The following is a 20,401-nucleotide window of genomic DNA, read 5'->3' on the forward strand; positions in this document are numbered from 1 at the left end:
CAAAGCTGAATAGCAAATGGCTAAATACACAAATATGAGAACGGTTGGTAATTGGCATAACCTGCCAATGGAAATTGTGCTTCTGTCTATTCAGTTCCGAGATCTACACAACTCTTTCGATAAAATACAGCCCTGATTTTTCTGCTGCTATTTTACTTACAGGTCTCCTCCCTATCCCCAATCTTTTCTTCAGCTTTTTTATTACTAAAGGGGATTGCATTTGCATTCATGCATTTGAAAAAAATTCTATAGTCTTCTTTTGGCGAAATTACTGGAATCGTTTCTCGTGTGGCCCCCTTTGAAACTGGCAGGCGAGAAGTCCGATGCGCTGCAGGAGGTGTTCACAGGGGGATTGGCTCCAGTAATTAAGCTGCCCACAATCACTACTCTGGGCCCCCTTGTTGAATACTTGCCCCATACATGAGGGATGTTGCTACCATTAACCAGCGACCCTGGCTGCTGCCTCTGCTGCCTAGTACAAGGACACTTTAACACTACTTGTCTATCAAGCAATGTCTAATGGAATGTGATAATAGCCTCTTGTGCAAGAGTGAGTGGCTGCTTGATTATAACTACACATCTAATAATGATAAATTACGCACTGTAGTGTTGTGCAATGTTCACTCCAACACCCTACAGTGTAATGAACTAGACTTTTTAATTTCTAAATGTATTCAAATGATTTTCTTAAAATGACTGCTTCGCAAAAAGATTGGTTCAACCAGTACACAACTTTCACAGTTTGTGGTGGAACATTAAATTATCTGGCCTCAAAGAGGAACTGCAGTCTGCTCACATAATTTGTAATAAAAACATCTTTGCCATTCTGAACCTTCCCTTCAACCACTTTGCATATTTTTTTTCTATATACTGTGATTCTGTACTTGCCAAATATGCTGCAGAAATCTCCCTCCACCAAGTCTGGCTGCATCCATTTTAACTGTAGGCAGCTGAAGCTGCTGCCCGTTCACTTCCTGGATTTACACAGAGGCACACCTCTAGCTCTGCAGCTTTCATTGGCCCTCGTCTGACTCATGCCCCCTCCCTTCCTGGCAAACTCTCACAAGGGTGAGAGAGCAGAGCCTAGACTTTTTACAAGAAAAAAATGTTTTACTATCCACTAAACACTGACATTTTTTCCTGGAAAAACAGATCAAGGTTTCTTCATTTTTTTTTTGATCTCATGCTTTCCAGGGTAGAGGAGATGTCTCCATAAAGAGGACCTGTCATACCTTCTTTCGATTACAAGGGATGTTTATAATTCTTGTAATATGAAGAAAAAGTGATCAAAAAGAATAATTAAGGGGACAGTGTAAAGAAAAAAATTATAATATATATATATATATATATTTATATATATATATATTTTTTTTAAAGCGCTCTCTTCCCTTTGTCCTACGTATGCAAACACATACGTAGGTTGCGCCTGCATATGTAAACAGTGTTTGCACCACATATGTGTGGTATCGCCACGAACATTAGAGTGAGAACAATAATTTTAGCAGAAGACCTCCTCTAACTCTAAACTGGTAACCTGTAAACATTTTTAAGTGAGTGTGCGCAATTTTAAAGCCTAACATGTTGAGTATCTACTTAGAGTAACATCATCTTTCACATTATACAAAAATTGGGGTAAATATTGTGGGGTTTTTTTTTTTTCATTTATTAAAATTCATTTTTTTTAAATGCGTTTGAAAAATAGTATTTTTTAATACAGCTTACCTGTAAAATCCTTTTCTTGGGAATACATCACGGGACACAGAGCCTTAATTACTTAATGGGTTATGTAGTCACCACAGGTGATTGGATACTGGCAAACCAAATTAAAATCGAGTTCCTCCCCTATATAACCCCTCCCAAATGCACAGTACCTCAGTTTTGTAGCAAAGCAATAAGTGTTCCACGTTTAACTCCAAAGAGGGGTGGGAGCTCTGTGTCCCATGATGTATTCTCAAGAAAATGATTTTACAGGTAAGCTGTATTAAAAAATACTATTTTCTTGATCATACATCAGGGGACACAGAGCCTTAATTACTTAATAGGATGTCCCATAGCAATGCTAAAAATTTCAGGGGAGGGAGACACAAATCAGAATAAGACCGCCATCGAGCCAGAGGATCTATACTGCTGCCTGCAGCACACTACGCCCGAAGGCGGCATCCTCGTAACCTCTCACATCTACCTGGTAGAATTTAGTAATGTATGGACCGAAGACCAAGTATCAGCCTTACAGATCTGAGCCATGAAGGCCTGGTGATGCACTGTTCATGAAGCACCAACTGCTCTAGTCAAGTGCGCTTTCACCTGAAAAGGAGGGATCTTCTATTCTAAACTATAGGCCTAAATAATGACTTGTCGAATCCATCTTGCAAAAGTGGATTTTGACACTGCCTGGCCCTTATTTGGGCCTTGTGGCAGAATCAATTGACAATCAGTCTTCCTTATCTGAGCCGTAGATTGCAGATAAAGTGTAGACTCTCCTCCGCAGACTGGGGGTCTGGAAAAAAAGACGGTAGGATTATATCTTGATTTAGATGAATACCTGAAACCACCTTAGGTAAGAAAGTTGGGTAAGGACGCAGCACCACCCTGTCTTCATGAATAATCATATACGGTTCTTTACACGAAAGAGTACACAATTCCGATATCCTCCTTGCTGAGCTGTGCTCTTGCAGTCATCTTTACAGGACGGCCACTCCTAGGGAGAGTAGCAGCAGTGCTGAACTTTCCCCATTTATAGACAATTTGTCTTACCGTGGACTGATGAACAGCAAGGCTTTTGGAGATACTTTTATAACCCTTTCCAGCTTTATGCAAGTCAACAATTCTTAATCATAGGTCTTTTGTGTGAGGCATCATTCACATCAGGCAATGCTTCTTGTGAAAAGCAAACCCAGAACTGGTGTGTGTATTTTATAGGGCAAGGCAGCTGAAACCAACACCTCCAATCTCATTGATTGGACTCCAGTTGGCTGACCTCACTCCAATTAGCTCTTGGAGATGTCCTTAGTCTAGGGGTTAACATACTTTTTCAACCTGCAATGTGAATATTTACATGGTGTGTTCTAAAAAAACATGGCAACATTTAATTATTTGTGTGTTATTAGTTTAAACAGACTGTGATTGTCTATTGTTGTGACTTAGATGAAGATCAGATCACATTTTATTACCAATTTGTGCAGAAATCCATATCTTTCCAAAAGGGTTCACATACTTTTTCTTGCAACTGTACATTGTGATTATCACATGCTTGTGCAGCACTTTTATATTATAAGTAACTAGTGGATGTGGGAACACATCCTAGTGTTAGCGGCAACTATAGCATACATATATATGTTTTATATAGTGAGGCACCGATTGCTCAGAGGGTATTTGGTCACCTTATAAACCTGTTCAGTTTGTTGTTAAACATGAGGGCCAGGAGGTCCACATACGGCATCCACCAGTCTGCCTAATTGTTTATACCTAAAATGTACATGGCTGACAATGCTTCTGCCCAAAACAGTGTTTGTTCTACCTCTCTTGCTACAGCTAGACTTTTGGGGCCAGATTCTTAAAAGGCTTACGACGGCGCAACGCCATTAGCGCCGTCGTAAGTCCTAATCTGGCCCGGCGTATCTATGCAACTGATTCTTAGAATCAGTTACGCATAGATATCCATTACATCTGACAGGCGTAAGGCTCTTACGCTGTCAGATCTTAGATGCAATTTTTTTCCGCCGCTAGGTGTCGCCGACGTCGTTTTCCCCGTCGTCTATGCAAATTAGCTATTTACGCGAGATTCCCGAACGTACGTGCGGTCGACGCAGTGAATTTACGACGTTTCCGTAGCATTTGTGACGCGTAAAGTTGCCCCTGCTATATGAGGGGCAACCAATGTTAAATATGGCCGTCGTTCCCGCGTAAATTTTTTTAAAAAAGTAAGTTGTTTGCGTAAGTCGTCCGTGAATGGCGCTGGACACCATTTACGTTAACGTCGAAACCAATGACGTCCTTGCGACGTCATTTAGCGCAATGCACGTCGGGAAATTTTAGGGATGGCGCATGCGCAGTACGATCGGTGTGGGAACGCGCCTAATTTAAATGATCCACGCCCCCTACCTCGATCATTTGAATTAGGCGGGCTTGCGCCGGAGAATTTACGCTACGCCGCCGCAACTTTACAGGCAAGTGCTTTGTGAACTTGCCCGTAAAACTTGCGGCCGCGTAACGTAAACGAGATACGTTACACCGCTGGAGTTTTACTCCATTCTACGAGAATCTGGCCCTTGGTTCCTACCTGAAGATTGTTGTTTACTATTGCCGTGGTGTTTGACTAAATCTGGATCTGATTGCACTCCTTCTGGGGAAGGAGCACTATCCCCTAAGCCATGTCAGGATCAGACCCAGATACTTCCAAGTAATGAATAGGTTCCAAAAATTATTTCTGAAGACTCAAGTCCCACCTCAACCACTGTAACATTTGTATAGTTGTAGATACGTTGTTCAGCAGAGCCCTCATCGACTGCTTGCTCAACAGTAATCAGAGCATCCTACAAAAAAGATGCCATGAGTATGAAACAAGGTCAACAACTTGGTGAACACCTGAGGGACCAAAGGTAGGCTAAATGGCAAAGCTGTGAACGTGTAGTGCAGTGGTCCTACAGAAAACATGTGCGCTGGAAAGACCAGGACATGCAGGTAAGCACTTTGATATTCACAGAAGTCAAAACATTTCCCTGATGAAGGAAGGCAATGGCAAATATAGTGGATCCTATCACCCCAACTTTGGGGTCCAAGATGGGGCGATTGTCCCTTTTAGTTTTAGCAAAGTGAACAGGTTGAAATAAAACCCCCTGGAATCATTCAAAAAGAGGGACTGGAGCTATGACATTTTTCTCAGAAGGCCCTAAGGAACCTGATTGGCCTAATAACAACTTAATGAGCCGTAATCTGTCAGTCTGTGAGGAGGAACAGTAAAGTTTGATGGGAAAATGCTAGGAGCAGGCAGGGAAAGAAACTTGAGTTTGAAGCCCTGGGATACCACCTACCACTACGGTCCACCTGGAATGCAAGAAGTTCAGGTGTCAGCAAAAGGTCAACAGATGTCCCCCATCTCTCAAATGTAGGGATGCACCTTCATGACAAGAAAGTCCTGTATAAGGATTTGGTAGACTTGCAGTGCAAGACTTTGCAGTTGGAATAAGAGTCAAGCTTGTAAGGTCTCAATGCTGAAGTCAAGGGAAGAGGAAAAACAAAGGGGATGTTTCATGATAGAGATTGAAATTACTTTGTAGTCTGCTCCTTAAAGGGTTAGTTTGCCTTTACCAAAAAACTGCCTATGCAGATAAGGGGAAACTATAGATAAAAAACAAGCTGTGCAGCTCTGACCAAAATTGAAAAATGCTCTTGCTATAGGTGAAGGTCATTAAGAACTGGTTCACACACAGGCGGCACGACTTTGGGGGCGACTCGGCAAGGCGATCTCAAGGCGACTTGAGAGGCAACTTGCAAAATTACTTCTGTATTGAAGTCAATGCAAGTCGCCCCCAAAGTTGTACAGGAACCTTTTTTTAAGTCGGAGCGACTTGCGTCGCTCCTATTAGAACGGTTCCATTGACAACTGTGGACCGCGACTTGTCAGGCGGCTGTCCACAGCCCCTGTGTGAACCGGCTCTTAGGTCCCTCATGAAGCCTGACTGGAATACTTCTAGGATGTTTCTAAAAAAGTAGATAAAAAAACTGGAAACTGTAGATAAAAACAAGCTGGGCAGCTCTGACCAACATTGAATAATGACCTTGCTATAGGTTTAGGCCATTTAGGTACCTCATGAAGCCTGACTGGAATACTTCTAGGACGTTTCTGAGCTTGTTCCTGTGCCGATGTAACATTAGGCTTCTCTTAGCAATGTCCTTAGCAACATCCTAGAAGTATTCCAGTCAGAATTTATGAGGTATGTAAATGTCCTACACATCTAGAGAATTATTAAACTTTGGTCAAAACTGCACAGCTTGTTAAAGGTGAACTATGATTTTAAGCTCCTTCCGCCAGAGAATAAAAGTGCTTTTTATCACCAGTAATATCCTTGACAAGAATATCTAGAGGCAGTACTAGAGGCGCTGTACCTAAAAGGCCAATGCGAATCGAGCACTTCTTACAAGTCAGTTCTGCAATTCAGGACATTAGCCAAGTTGCCCTATACATGTGCATCAACAGGATACTCACACAAGCGGAAACTAAATGCTATAGCCATCTGCTTCACATATTTCACAAGCAGAGAGTCAACAACAGCTATGGACCGATCCTTTTTATGGGATTTTGACCAGTCAGACATTGTCTGAAAAAGTAAAATAAAAACAAGCAAGAATTGGGTGCGAGGTGGAACCCAAAGTGTGCACAAAACTCCAACCTGTAGAAGACATCAGCGCTTAGTCCCACATTGTTAACCTCTTTTATAGACACCTGACCTCAGCAGGAAAATATTGGTGTCGACAACCAACAAAATTGATTGAGCTTCCAGTGCTCAGCCTGACTGGTCCACTTACTGAGTTTTCATGGACAAGGCAAGCACAGTGGCCATGCCAGTGGCTCTGGAACCAAGATGTACATTGTAATTGACTTTTACCACACCAAGGTCTGGAAAGCGCCCCACATGAAACAAAATGCCTGAAGGGCATTCATTGTTGCCATTTACCAGATTAAAATTTACTGACACGACACCCAAAAATGTACTGGCACAGACAAGTTTTTACAGGCATTTCCAAAAGTTACAAAATTAAAATTTTACGTGCAAATTTTTGTATTTGGGCTACAAACAAGTACAATTAGCAATGTGATTTAAGGTAGATATTAAGACAAAAAAACGATTTCTTATTTTATTCTGGATATAATAAGCAAGAAGCTCAGGGACAGGACTCAGGATTTTTTTGAAGATTGTGTGTGAATGTCCTCAAAACGTTTGTGTTACATCTCCTCTCGGAATAGATGGCATTCGCCATCTTTGTTCAATACTGGCCCAAGGGCATGTGATTCGCCAACCTATATCTTTCTCAAGATAGACCCTGTACCGATGTGTGATTTCTAGTTCCACCACATCGAGTTGACTCAGAAGACCTTAATCCAATCCCATGCTCTAGTGTTCATCCCTTCTTGAGTACTTCATGAGCTTTTGGCTGCAGACAAATGTTTCTCAGAGCGGAAAGGCTGCCACCCAGATTTCTTCAGGGAGCCCACTATACGACTGGGCTGCAGCCACAGTAAGTAATTGCTGCACATTCAACCAGCAGCATCAGAACACTGTGGGCATCTTTTGCAAAGGTGTTAACCGACATGAGAGGCAGGACAGCCAAACAGGTCCTCTCATGGCAAGTTTCTTCAGCACTATTAATGGGCTTACTAGTCCTCACTACAGCTGAGTTTAGTGAGAAGGTGGTAGCTTACTCACAATATAGGACTTGCTTATGTTTCCTACTCTGGTAGCTAATGTTTGGTCTACCAAATGTATGCTGCCATGCTGGTACCAGATTGTATCAAATACTTACCGTAATTTTACTTTCCTGGCCCTAATCCAAGGCAGGATACTAAACTCACCTAGTTTGTTCCTAGCATTGTACTAGGAATAGGCTGTTGTGTGGATCTGGTGCGGAAGTAGCCAAGGATACTACAGCATTTATGCTGCCATGGAAAATTGGCCTGGAGTGGAAGGGGGTGAAAGTGTCCGGGCTTGAGGTAGTTACATTTTTTTTTTCCTAAAAAATTGGCTCCTGTACACAGAAGGGCCATCAGGAGCCCCCCTTGTGTAGTAGTAGACAATCATGGACACAAATCCTGAATCTTCATTTGCTGGTCTGTGCAAATACTTGGATCACTTCTATGTTCAGTGCAAAGACCACAGTTTGAAATTAAAAGTAGATAGCTTTAAGCCGTCAACGTTTACATGTACGTCACTGGCCATTTGCGTGAGGTTATATATAATCCACATTCATAAGTCCTTGGCAAAGGACAGAGTTTGTTGTCACAGAGATATTCTGAAGTGGTGAAGGACATTTGCGCCTGTCGCACGCTTTCATTATCTAAACCGCTACTGTTGCCATAGTGACAAGAAAGAATGTTTTGTAAGCATGTTTCTTGTGTTAGGTGATAGCATAGTGCATAACAATATAGCTATAATTGGTTTAGAGCCGGGTTCTTTAAACTTTCTAAAGTAAGGGCCAGTTTACTGTCCTTCAGACTTTAGGTGGGTTGAACTGTGCCCAGTGGGAGTAAACAATGCCCGATATTTGGTACTAGAGGGAGACCTAGTTGGAGTCAATGGAAGGAATTATGCCCCATAGTTGGTGTCAGTGGAAGGGATAGTGCCCATAGTGTCCCATTGTTGGTGGCAGTGGCAGGAAAAATGCCTCCAGGGCCGAATAAAGGCAAGCAAAGGGGCAGCATCTGGCCCCAGGGCCGCAGTTTGGCGACCACTGGTTTAGAGTGATGCTCCACTCTTTCCCAGTCTGAATGATGCTGTGCAGGTAATTACAAGTCATGTCAAGACAAATTCAGAAACAAATTCTTGTTCTATTTAAAAATGTATTACAATTATTTACTTATGAATACATGATTTCATTAAAGCGGTTGTACTTGTATAGTCAAAAAAAATAAAAATTCTCACCTGTAAGGCAAAAGACATAATGAGCGAGTATGCACTGCATACTCGCTCATAAGAAATACTTACCTAAGAACAAGGCGTTGGAGGGAGATGACAGGTTGCCTCGACGTATCTTCCGGGTATCGCGGCTCCATCGCTGTGAGTGGCTGGAGCCGCAATGTCGTCACTCCCGCGTCTGCCTGGCCTTTAGCCAAGAATCCCCTGTGTGCATATGCCGCTGCTGTCAGTGGCTCATTGCGAGGGGAATATCTCCTAAACCATAAAGGTTTAGGAGATATTTTTTTTACCTACAGGTAAGCCTTATTATAGGCTTAGCTGTAGGTAAAAGTTAAAAAACACACTATACAACCACTTTAAATTGTGATTTTGTTTTTAAACGAGCCTGGAGTTTTAAAGGAAACCTGGTCTGATATGAATACAAAGGTTGTCATTGCAGATTCCTTTCTGAAGATGCATACTTTTACCAGACCGCAGAATCAGATGTAATGAAGACACAGGGCCAGCATGAAAAGTTAACAATGGCAACCTCCATTTTTCCCTTTCACTATGTGTTACTTTTAAAGCTGGACTCCAGTTAAACAGATACATTCACATATGAAACACTATTAAAATTCCGGTACTTACATTAGTTGCATTTAAAATACAATTATTTTAATTAATTTAAAACCATTGATCAATAGTAGGGCAAAGTATACATTCTACTTTCCCCACAGCAATCCATCACAGCATTTGTTAAAGCGGATCTTCACTGCAAGCTAGCACCGCAAACCAAAAACGTGAATTAATTCATTTTTATTATTCAAAGCAAACTTCCCCATCCATCCATGTTTTCATGATTTATTTTGGTGAGAAATCTCTTTGAAAAACACCCCCTAGGATTTCTGGCCATCTTGAGTAAGGGCAAAGCATTTACTTCCTGCCCCTTGCTCAAGTATGCATTCAGGAGGGTGTGCATAGCTGAGAAAACCCCTCCTCCTCTCCTAAGATGTATGACATAATTTGCCTAGGCAGGAAACCAGGAAGTATCTTAAAAGCGGAGGTTCACCCAAAATAACATCTATATACGAGCACACGCCTCACACTACTAACATGTCCAGTAGTCACTTTTTTAATTTATTTTTTATGTTGTACCGTATTATGGCTAGTTCAATTTCTATCCTGAGGCGCAATGTAATCTGGGAGTTCGCCCAGATGTGTCAGGTCCTTTCCGAAAAAGTTCCCCCTGTACTGTGCAGGCGCGTCACGAACCTCAACAAAGTTTCCGAAAGTAGCCGAACATGTAGAGCTGCGAGTCCTTATCCGCCGGGGGGGGCCTTCTTCGGCAGAACACCGTCCACCGCTTCCAGGAAATGGAAAGTTTCTAGAGCTGATTTTAAAAGTTCATCTTTTGCCCGAAAACAGACAGGGGAGGTTTGAAGTCACCAAAAACGTGAGTACCAATTGGTGATCTACAAATACATTGAATGCAACCAAAAAAATAAAAACTATTTGCTGTGGAACCCCCGCTTTAAGAAATGTAAAAAAAATAAAAGTTTAAAAAAACATGTAAATATGATATACTTTCCGATCTATTTACTAATGCTAGCAGCATGATTAGAAAAATAAATCAATGTTGATAAGTTACAGGTGTTTTCACACATGAAGAGACCAGCTCCCACCTCTGCTGGACAATGATGATGCATTCAGCTGTGCTTACCGTAAACCAAATCAACTGGATTAGGTTCAGATTTGCAGATGAGCTCCAGCGTAGGAGAATCAGATCGCGTGCTACGCAGGACCCCTTCCCTCACCACCGCACGGTGCTCCACCACTTCTATGTGCTGATCCTGAATTAAAACCACCGGCTCCATCTGCTGAACCCCGACTTCCTCCACCTCACACTTTGGTGCTAAAAGGTAGAAGGAAATAGGGTTAGGTTATAGAATGGGCAGGAAAGAAAAAAAAACTGTTGGGAATATGGTACCATGTTATGGTTACTCTCAATGTGGTAACTATTTAGGGGAAACTACAATTCTGGTGCTATCCAATTTAACTTGCTGTTACAGAAACACGTTAAAGATTAATTCTGGGAAGCTGCATTTGCTGAAAGTCTGATGTAGGGGGAGGTGTTGATGGGGACAGATATAGGGGTTAAGAGATGTGAGCGAAATGGGGCTCCAGTGTTATATCATCCACCTCTCTTACTCACACAGTGTATGAGTGGAATCTTCTACAGCAGTGATGGCGAACCTTGGCACCCCAGATGTTTTGGAACTACATTCCCCATGATGCACAACTACACTGCAGAGTGCATGAGCATTATGAGAAATGTAGTTCCAAAACATCTGGGGTGCCAAGGTTTGCCATCACTGTCCTAGAGCCAGGCAACGTAGAGTTGCATGGGAGGGAGAGAAGGATTTCAGGACACCTGGTTCCTTTGCATGCTCACCCCAGCACCTTGGCTTTAAGGCTCTCTGCTGTACAAGTCCTGGGCTGTGAGGAAGCTCAGGACTTGTGCAGCAGAGAGCCAGACAGCAGCGGGGCATAGACGAATGTGCAGGAAAGCCAGGAGTCTGGTTTGGTGTATGTTTAGGGGTACACTAGTTTTACTCCTCCAACTTGAAAACAGCAGGTCATTATGGATGGGGGGTTAGTGGGGCAGGCCTCACACCGCAATGATGGAGATCTGAGTCAGGAGTGTAGAACTTTGAGAATGTTTATTGCTGGGAGGGGAGAAGAGCCAAGGCGAGGAGTACTGCCGAGAAGGGAATTGAGCTACAGGGAGGTGTACTGCTGGGAAACAGGTGATGGCGCTGGTCAAAATCTTGCCTGTTAGGACTAGGGAAGTGCACCAAGTACCTTTCTGCTTTGCTGCCTTAGGACCTGAAATACGAACATGATGTTACATTTGTCTCCATTTTCATTCTCCCAGTTGCAAAATTGAAGTAGGACTTCATTATTATATTACGGATAGTATTATAGACACAGTCTGATTATTATTAAAGTCTATAACCAGGGTTTTTTTTATTTTTTTATTCTGTATAGGATTATAGATTGCAACCTCTACGCATACCTATGTAATCCAGGGGCCCTAGAAGGTATTAAAAAAATGGTGTAGCTTTGTACAATGGTCAGTAATATTATTGTCATACCTAGAGGCTATTTGGGCCACAACTAAATCTGGGTAAAAAACTCCCAGAAACGGCCTGCCTTGTTGCTAAGATTTGAAAACCATTGGACACTCACTAGTCCCAGCACTATGGGAGTGAACACCAAGGGGCAGGACAGGGGATTGCCATCTGGGAGTCTTTCAACCAGGTTTCAGGGGCATCCAAATGGCCTGCACAGCGTGGGTAGGCAACCTTTGAGAGGTGGAGATCCAACTGAATAACATGAAAGAGATCGACGAACAACAGGGTTTAGTGCCTTTTCTTAGAAAAAAACTTGCAAGGCCTAACTAAATATGGCAAGGAAAACTGAAAAATAATATAAAACAAATGTCACTATAAAATCTAAACTTGGCCTGCCTTAAAGTGTTACTAAACCCAGTAATATGAAAATAGTTCATCTGCAACCCCCCCCCCCCCCCCCACAGTGTCAACAGATTATAAATCTTTTTACATTAAAATTTTTCCACTATATACCCTTTTGGCTGATCTGTATACAACGGTCAGTGATAAACTGCACAGTTTCTCCATTGCTGATAGTTCAGGAAGGTGGAGATTTCCACTGCAGCCTGTATACACGCCCACATATGTGATGCCAATATCATGTGACTGATCCCCTGTATTTTCCTCCTGTGGCAGCTGAATGCTTTCAGCTGTTGCAGGAGAAAAATACAGGGGGTCAGATCCAGTAAATGCTGCCCCCACTCCTGTCCAGGTTCCAGGGGTTGGCAAGGAAGTGGTGCGATCTACCTCGTGAAAGATGTGGCAACGGGCCTATTCTCTACCAAAGAAAAAAAAAAGTTTTTACTTCAGTCTGAGTTGCTGTTGGATATTCCCCCTCACCCCTGTTTGGTGAGACCGTTGTCACAGGACAAAAAGTGAGGGAAAAATCTCTGTAAAGGAGCCCTGGATAGCAGTTTAACCACTGCGTATCCAGGCCAATTCTGACACTTGACTCCTGTAAGAATCTACTTTTTTGGGGCAGAAAATTACTTAGAACCCCCAAACATTATATATTTTTTTTTGCAGAGGCCCTATAGAATAAAATAGTGGGTGTTGCAATTTTTTGTCACACGGTATTTACGCAGCAGTTTTTCAAACGCAATTTAAAATGTAAAAAAATAAAATACGCTTTAATGAATAAAATGAAAAAAATAAAAGATAAAAGTATATTTTTTTTGTATAATGTGAAAGACGATGTAACATGTAACATGTCACGCTTTAAAATTGCATCTGCCTGTGGAATTCTCCATAGGCAACGCTTTAAATGCCTTTACAGGTTACAGTTGCACAGGAGGTCTGGTGCTAGAATTATTGCTCTCGCTCTGACATTTGCAACAATACCTCACGTGTGGTGCAATCACCGTTTGCATACGAGTGCGGAAGTAACGTATGCGTTTACATTTGTGCGTAAGCACGGTGGGACAGGGGCGCTTTACATTTTTTATATTTATTTTATACAAAATGTTATATTTATTTTTTACACTTTTTTTTGCATTAACTTTATTGCTATCACAAGGGATGAATACATAGTACATAGTTACATAGTAGGTGAGGTTGAAAAAAGCATGGGCACAAGCATCCCTTCTGACAGCAGGGACCACGACAGGTCCTCTTTATGGAGACATCTGGGGATTATTAGACCCCAAATCTCTCCTCTAGTCTTCCATGCAGCTGATCAGACATTGATCAGTCTGATCGGCTGCTTTCCTGGCCGCTTAACAAAGAGGCGGAACCAGAAAGGACTAAATACTTGTCGCTCTCAGTTTCCGGGGTTACAAAGAGAGAAACTATGTCAATTCCTCTCTCTGTTCAGTGCAGCAATCCCTCCCGGTCTCTGTGATGCGACGGTAAAGCCCTGGAAAGGCGAGCCACTAAAATCACTTATGACAGAAAGGGAATCGCCAGCTGAAATGATGCCTGTAGGTGCAGGCATCATGCTGGTATAACTATTGAAATCCAAGGACGTCCATGGACATCCTACAGGCAGCAAGTAGTTGACACAGCAGAGGATCTAATCCTTTCCCCACTCTATTAAACCATAATAGTTTTAGATCAAAATTTTTTCTATGAACAGATTTTTTTTTTTTTAAATCACATTTTTTATTTACACAGTCTTTGTTTAAAAATATTATTTATTACAAGGTGCACTCAAGATACAAGTTTCCCAAAGCACATCAGAGCAGAAGCCATTTTGTTTCAGGCCCTCTTTCTCTAATTGAATGCCCCATACAAATAAGAATGGAGGGGTAGGAGCCACTGCTCTGACTGCTCTCTGTGTGTAAACTTCAGTTAGATGTACTGATCTCTATAAGATTTTTCATCATGAGGACAGGAGAAACTGAAAACGTGAAAAATGCCTAAAGCCCCCCTGGAAATGAGAATAATAGCAGACAATGTTTTACAGTTATTATAGAACTCTGGTCAAACAATATTGTTTTTCCCAACATTATTCCAATTTTTTTTTTTTATAAAAAGGTTATTTTACCCACTTATTTCACGGTCTTGTGATCTTCTACCTTGATGGTTCCAATCACCAGTCCGCCGAAGACATTCTGCACACTAGTCACTGACCGGTCTTGCTCCTGCCCGTATAGTGGATGTCATGACACCTGCACTGTAATCTGTACAGGTCCAATGTCAATGTCATCCAGATAAGGCTGCCATAGGCATCAGCCCACAATTCAAGCTGTTGCAGGACTAGGATTAAAAAATAATAAATGCACATATTGTAGCATTGATTACAGGACCTGTAAAGCATTGCACCAGCGATAAGTGAAAGAATGAATTTAAACAACTGTGGTATCAAGCTAAAACATAACAAAAGTGAAAAAAAAAGTGAAGGGGGTCTGAATACTTTATGAATGCAGTGTGTATATTTTTTACACAATTATATATATATATATATATATATATATATATATATATATATATATATATATATATATATATATATATATATATATATATATATATATATATTTTGCATATACACCGTATATATATATATATATATATTTTAAAATGACTGCAGTTCAGGTTTTTTAGTGACTGTACCGCATACTAGTTCATTATGAAATACTTACCTTAGTATGAAGCTCCCGCAGCGGCACCTGGTCACTGCTGACATGTTCCCCCAGCGCTACTTCTGGGTTCGTAGGCTCCGATGCTGTAAATGACCGGAGCCGCGGTGACATCACTCCCGCACATGCAATCGGGGGCACTGGGTTCCGGCAAGAAGCTTTGAAGTTACGATACGATGGACCATCAGAGTGCATGCACCACTGACGTCAACAGTTGCATGCTGGGTGAATATCTCCTAAACAGTGCACATTTAGGGGATAATAATTTTACCTACAGGCAAGTCTCATTCTAAAGACAGAATATCAACCAAAAATCCAGAAAAAAACACAATACAAATGTTATAAATCGAGTTGCAGTTCAGTGAGTAAAATAAGTATTTGATTCCCAAGCAAAACATGAATTAGTACTTTGTTGGCAAGCACAGATGTGCTTGTAGTTGGTTATCAGGTTTGCATACAACTCAGGCGGGATTTTGGTCCACTTTACAGATCTTCTCTATATCCTTAAGGTTTATTGGCTGTCTCTTGGCAACTCAAAGTTTCAGCTCCCTCCATAAATATTCTATAGGATTAAGGTCTGGAGACTGACTAGGCCATTCAATGACCTTATATGCTTCTTGAGCCACCGTTTTGTTGCCTTGGCAGTATGTTTTTGGTCATTGTCATGCTGGAAGACCCATTCATGACCCATCTTCAGTGTTCTAGCTGAAGGAAGAAGGTTCTAATCCAAGATTTTACAATACATGGCCCCTCAATGCAGCAAAGTCAGCCTGTACCTTTAGCAGGGAATGCCAAAGAGCTCAAATTTGGTCTCAACTAACCACAGCACTTTCTCCCAATCCTTTTCTGAATCATTTATATGTTCATTGGCATGACTGTACATGTGCCTTTTTGAGGAAGGAACTCGTCATGTTTGGAGGAAGTAAAATGCTGACTATGACCCCAAGAACACCATCCGTACAGGCAAGCACGAAGGTGGAAACATTATGCTTTGGGGCCTTAAACCTATGGAAAATTTATGGAAGGGAGTTGAAACTTCAAATTGCCAAGCGACAGCCAAGAAACATTAAGGATTTAGAGAAGATCTGTAAAAAAATAAAAATAAAAAAAAGTGAACCAAAATCCCTCCTGAAAATGTGTGTAACGCTGGTCACCAACTACAAGAAACATCTTACCTCTGTGCTTGCCAACAAGGGTTTCTCCACCAAGTACTAAGTCATGTTAGTACTGGATGGCTTAAATCCAATATAAAAATACATATACAAGAAAAGGAGAAGGCCATCAAAAAATACAAGGTTGATGGATCATCATCAGCATTCAGACTTTATAAAGAATGCAGGAAGATATGCAAGGGTGCAATTAGGGTGGCTATGATAGAACACGAAAGACACATAGAAGGGTAGAGCAAAAAAATAAATTCTTTAACTATGTAAACAGTAAAAAAGGGGGGGACAGACCATATTGGCCCCATAAAGAATTAGGAAGGACATCTGGTTACAAAGGATGGGGAGATGGTGAAGGTACTGAATGTATTCTTCTCCTCAGTCTTCACGAGGGAATAGGGGGGCTTTAGTAACTAAAACTGCAGTGTTTATCCTCGTGACATATCACAGGAAGTACCCTCATGGCTAACAGAGGACAGAATTAGAATTGGACTTGGGAAACTTAACATTAATAAATCACTGAGACCAGATGGCTTGCACCTGAGAGTACTTAGGGAACTCAGTCAAGTAATTGCCAGACTATTTTTTCTAATTTTTACTGACAGTCTACTAACTGGAATGGTACCAGCAGATTGGTCAAAATCCAATGTAGCACAAATATTTGAAAAAAGGGCCCCAAATACATCACTGGGAATTATAGATCAGTTAGCCTAACATCAATAGTATGCAAGCTCTTGGAGGGGATGATAAGGGACTATATACAAGATTTTAGTAATGAGAACTGCTACATTAGCAGATATCAGCATGGATTCATGAAGAATCGTTCTTGCCAAACCAATCTATTAACCTTGTATGAGGAGGTGAGATCTAGATAAAGGAAGGACCGTAGACGTGGTGTATCTGGATTTTGCAAAAGCATTTGATACAATTCCCCATAAACGTTTACTGTACAAAATAAGGTCAGTTGGCATGGAACATTGGGTAAGTACATGGATTGAAACCTGGCTACAAGGGCGAGTTCAGAGGATAGTGATAAATTGGGAATACTTGGAATGGTCAGGTGTGGGTAGTGGGGTACCACAGGGTTCTGTGCTGGAACCAATCCTATTTAATTTATAAATGACCTGGAGGATGGGGTAAATAGTTCAAATCTCTGTATCTGCAGACGATACTAAGCTAAGCAGGGCAATAACTTCTCTGCAGGATGTGCAAACCTTGTAAGAGGATCTGAACAAATTAATGGGGTGGGTAACTACATGGCAAATGAGGTTTAATGTAGAAAATTTTTAAATAATGCATTTGGGTGGCAAAAATATGAAGGCAATCTATACACTAGGGGGAGAACCTCTGGGGGAATCTAGGATGGAGAAGGACCTGGGGGTCCTAGTAAACGGCAAGCTAATGCTAACAAAGCAAACAGAATATTGGCATGCATTAAAAAAAGGGATTAACTCCAGGGATAAAACGATAATTCTCCCACTCTACAAGACTCTGGTCCGGCCACACCTGGAGTATGCTGTCCAGTTCTGGGAACCAGTCCTCAGGAAGGATGTACTGGAAATGGAGCGAGTACAAAGCTAATAAGGGGTCTGGGAGGATTTTAGTTATGCGGAAAGGTTGCGAGCACTGAACTTATTCTCTCTGGAGAAGAGACGCTTGAGGGGATATGATTTCAATTTACAAATACCGTACTGGTGACCCCACAATAGGGATTAAACTTTTTCGCAGAAGGGACTTTAACAAGACACGTGGCCACTCATTTAAATTAGAAGAAAATAGGTCTAACCATAAACTACGTAGAGGGTTTTTTACTGTAAGACCGGCCAGGATGTAGAATTCCCTTTCCCCGTGGTCTCAGCGGGGAGCATCAATAGTTTCAAAATAATATTAAATAAGCACCTGAATGACCATAACATGCAGGGATATACAAGGTAATACTGACATATATAATCACACACATAAATTGGACTTGATGGACTTGTGTCTTTTTTAAGCCTCACCTACTATATAACTATGTTTTGCTTGGGGATTAAATACTTATTTTACTCACTGAACTTCATCTCAATGTATAACATTTGTATCGTGTTTTTTTCTGGATTTTTGGTTGATATTCGGTCTCTATCATTTAAAATACACCTAAAAATGATAGACCATTAATTTCTTTGCAAGTGGGCAAAATGTACAAAATCTGCAGGGGACCAAACATTTTTTTTCCCCCATTGTACGATTAAGCCCTGGTTCACACCGGTGTGGCTTTGAAATCACGCTATTTCGGCACGATTTCAAAGCCACACATCAGTGCTATTTGCACTGCAGATTTCATTGCGGCTTGCAACTTTAACAGAAGTCTATGCAAGTAGCAATAAAATCTGTAAAAAATAGTGCAGGAACCTTTTTCATAATTGCTATGACATGAGTCATGGTCATATAAACGGTTACATTGCCGGCAATGGGGTGCGACTTGTCATGCAGTTTGGAACCGTCAAATCACATGATAAGTTGCACCAGTGTGAATAGGGGCTAAACCTGTGTTTTTTTTCTCACTATCTCAACACTAAAATTAGCTTGCTGATGCAATGCATTGTGAAATTATTTATAAATAAAAAAAAAAGTTATTCTTAATTTTGTAGTCTTGCAAAGCACACTATAACACGATAAAAAAATTGGTAAATTTAAAAACAATAAATCCGAAGGGGAAAAAAAGGTGAGGAGAGGAAGAGGTTAATATGGGGTTATACAGTATACAGTATAAGGTTAAGTGGCTGCAACATATAGTTTAAAAAAACTGAGCAGTTACACTGAATGAACCCTGCAGCAGGCTGTTAAAAGTTATCATTCAAGCTTAAGCCACACCAAATGGCTCCTGCTTCTAGACTGGGACCCGGGTGTGCCCAGGAGTGCACACAAAGTGGAAGGGGAAGAAGGGAGTACTTGACTTGTATCCAGGGGACTAAATGTTTACCAGTCACAAGAGAAAAAAGGAATGCCATTGCTAATTCACACCTTTCCCATTCAGGTCCTCTTGACAACACAATCCAAGCTGACCTGCTGATACTAAGTTCCCACTGTAGTTCTCTTTGTCTTTGGGACTAAGCTGTGTGTAAGCTCAGTGTCAGGGGTTCAACAGAGTTAAACCTTCTCCCCTGTTTGGGCCTGGCAAATGGCCATTCAAGCCCAAGCACTGTATCCTAATGCTCGTCCCCGTTGCTGGAAAGATCAGGTTCAGGTAAGTACAAAGGGGCTCTGGGGGGCTGCTGCACTACAGAAGGTTTTTCACCTTAATGCATATAATTCATTAAAGTGAAAAACCTCAAGGGTTTACAACCCCTTTAAGAATAACAATTAAAATAGAAACATACATTCGTAACACTCCCCTTGTTCACCCTCCGGGGGATTTGTTAATTTGCAATGGCATAACGTACCAGCATTTTGAGCATTGCTTGAGTATGAAGGGGTTCAAGTACCACAACATAAACAGCTATGTAAACCCCTCGTCCAGAAAAGCAGAAAAATTAACACAAGTGAACAACTCGAGAGGTCACACTAAGTGCATTTTTCTAAGATACCTACATGGTGAGGTAAGTAATCCCAGGAGCAGTCATCCCCTATGTTGTTCCTTTGGGTAATATAGCAGCATGGGAGAAAAACAACCAAACAGAGAAAAAAGAAAAGTAAAGGAAGAAATTGTAGAAAGGTAGTGTAACCCGTTGGATCCAGGAAGGCACCACCAATATCCTATCATATATCTCCCAATATGTATTTGATCCATACATAAACGTTCATTAATCATGATCAACGATAGCTTGGCCTTCACCAACTCAAACAGAATTGTAGGTGTCGGGAAAATGTGTTTTTCTAATGGTTAGTGAGGTGAAATCTACTTTCATTTTTTTACCCCAGTGACGAGAAAATTCGAAGGAACAGGATAACATTTTTTTCACAAACGAACAAATTTCTAATAGTGTACGTCAGGGGTCTTCAAACTACGGCCCTCCAGGTATATATATATATTCAAATAAATAGATCTTCCACCATCCAGCAGATCCTTGTAGCATAACAAAAACACAAATTGCCATCACCTTATTCAAAATCTACACTCCCCAGACCAGGAGCTGTAACAGGTACAGCGAAAAGAACATGTTTCTTGGGCACAGATCCTTCCCAGGTGTATGCACTTCAACTCTAAAAAAACACTCCAACTCCCACTGGAACAGATAGAGCTTACCAAAGAGCCAACACAAAGCCAGTGATAGTCCAATAGTTTAACCACTTGCTTACTGGGCACTTTCACCCCCCTTCCTGCCCAGGCCACTTTTCAGCTTTCAGCGCTGTCACTTTTTGAATGACAATTGCACAGTCATGCAACACTGTACCCA

The 20,401-nt window shown here is 41.3% G+C and overlaps 1 protein-coding gene across 4 annotated transcripts in view; it reads right to left on the reverse strand.

The window, feature by feature from the left end:
* The window catches only part of ZFP91 (ZFP91 zinc finger protein, atypical E3 ubiquitin ligase), a 136,330-nt gene that overhangs the window by 88,742 nt on the left and 27,187 nt on the right, over positions 1 to 20,401 (reverse strand). For 3 of the 4 annotated variants that reach the window (XM_040320893.1, XM_040320892.1, XM_040320895.1), the window contains one exon: positions 10,330 to 10,521. The exons of the other annotated variant lie outside the window; for it this stretch is intronic. In XM_040320893.1, coding sequence (XP_040176827.1) covers positions 10,330 to 10,521 — 192 coding nt within the window. The remainder of the gene's footprint in view (positions 1 to 10,329; positions 10,522 to 20,401) is intronic. 4 annotated transcript variants of the gene reach the window in all.

The sequence above is a fragment of the Rana temporaria genome, chromosome 8 (genome assembly GCF_905171775.1).
Source record: "Rana temporaria chromosome 8, aRanTem1.1, whole genome shotgun sequence".
In the NCBI taxonomy this organism is placed as follows: domain Eukaryota; kingdom Metazoa; phylum Chordata; class Amphibia; order Anura; family Ranidae; genus Rana; species Rana temporaria.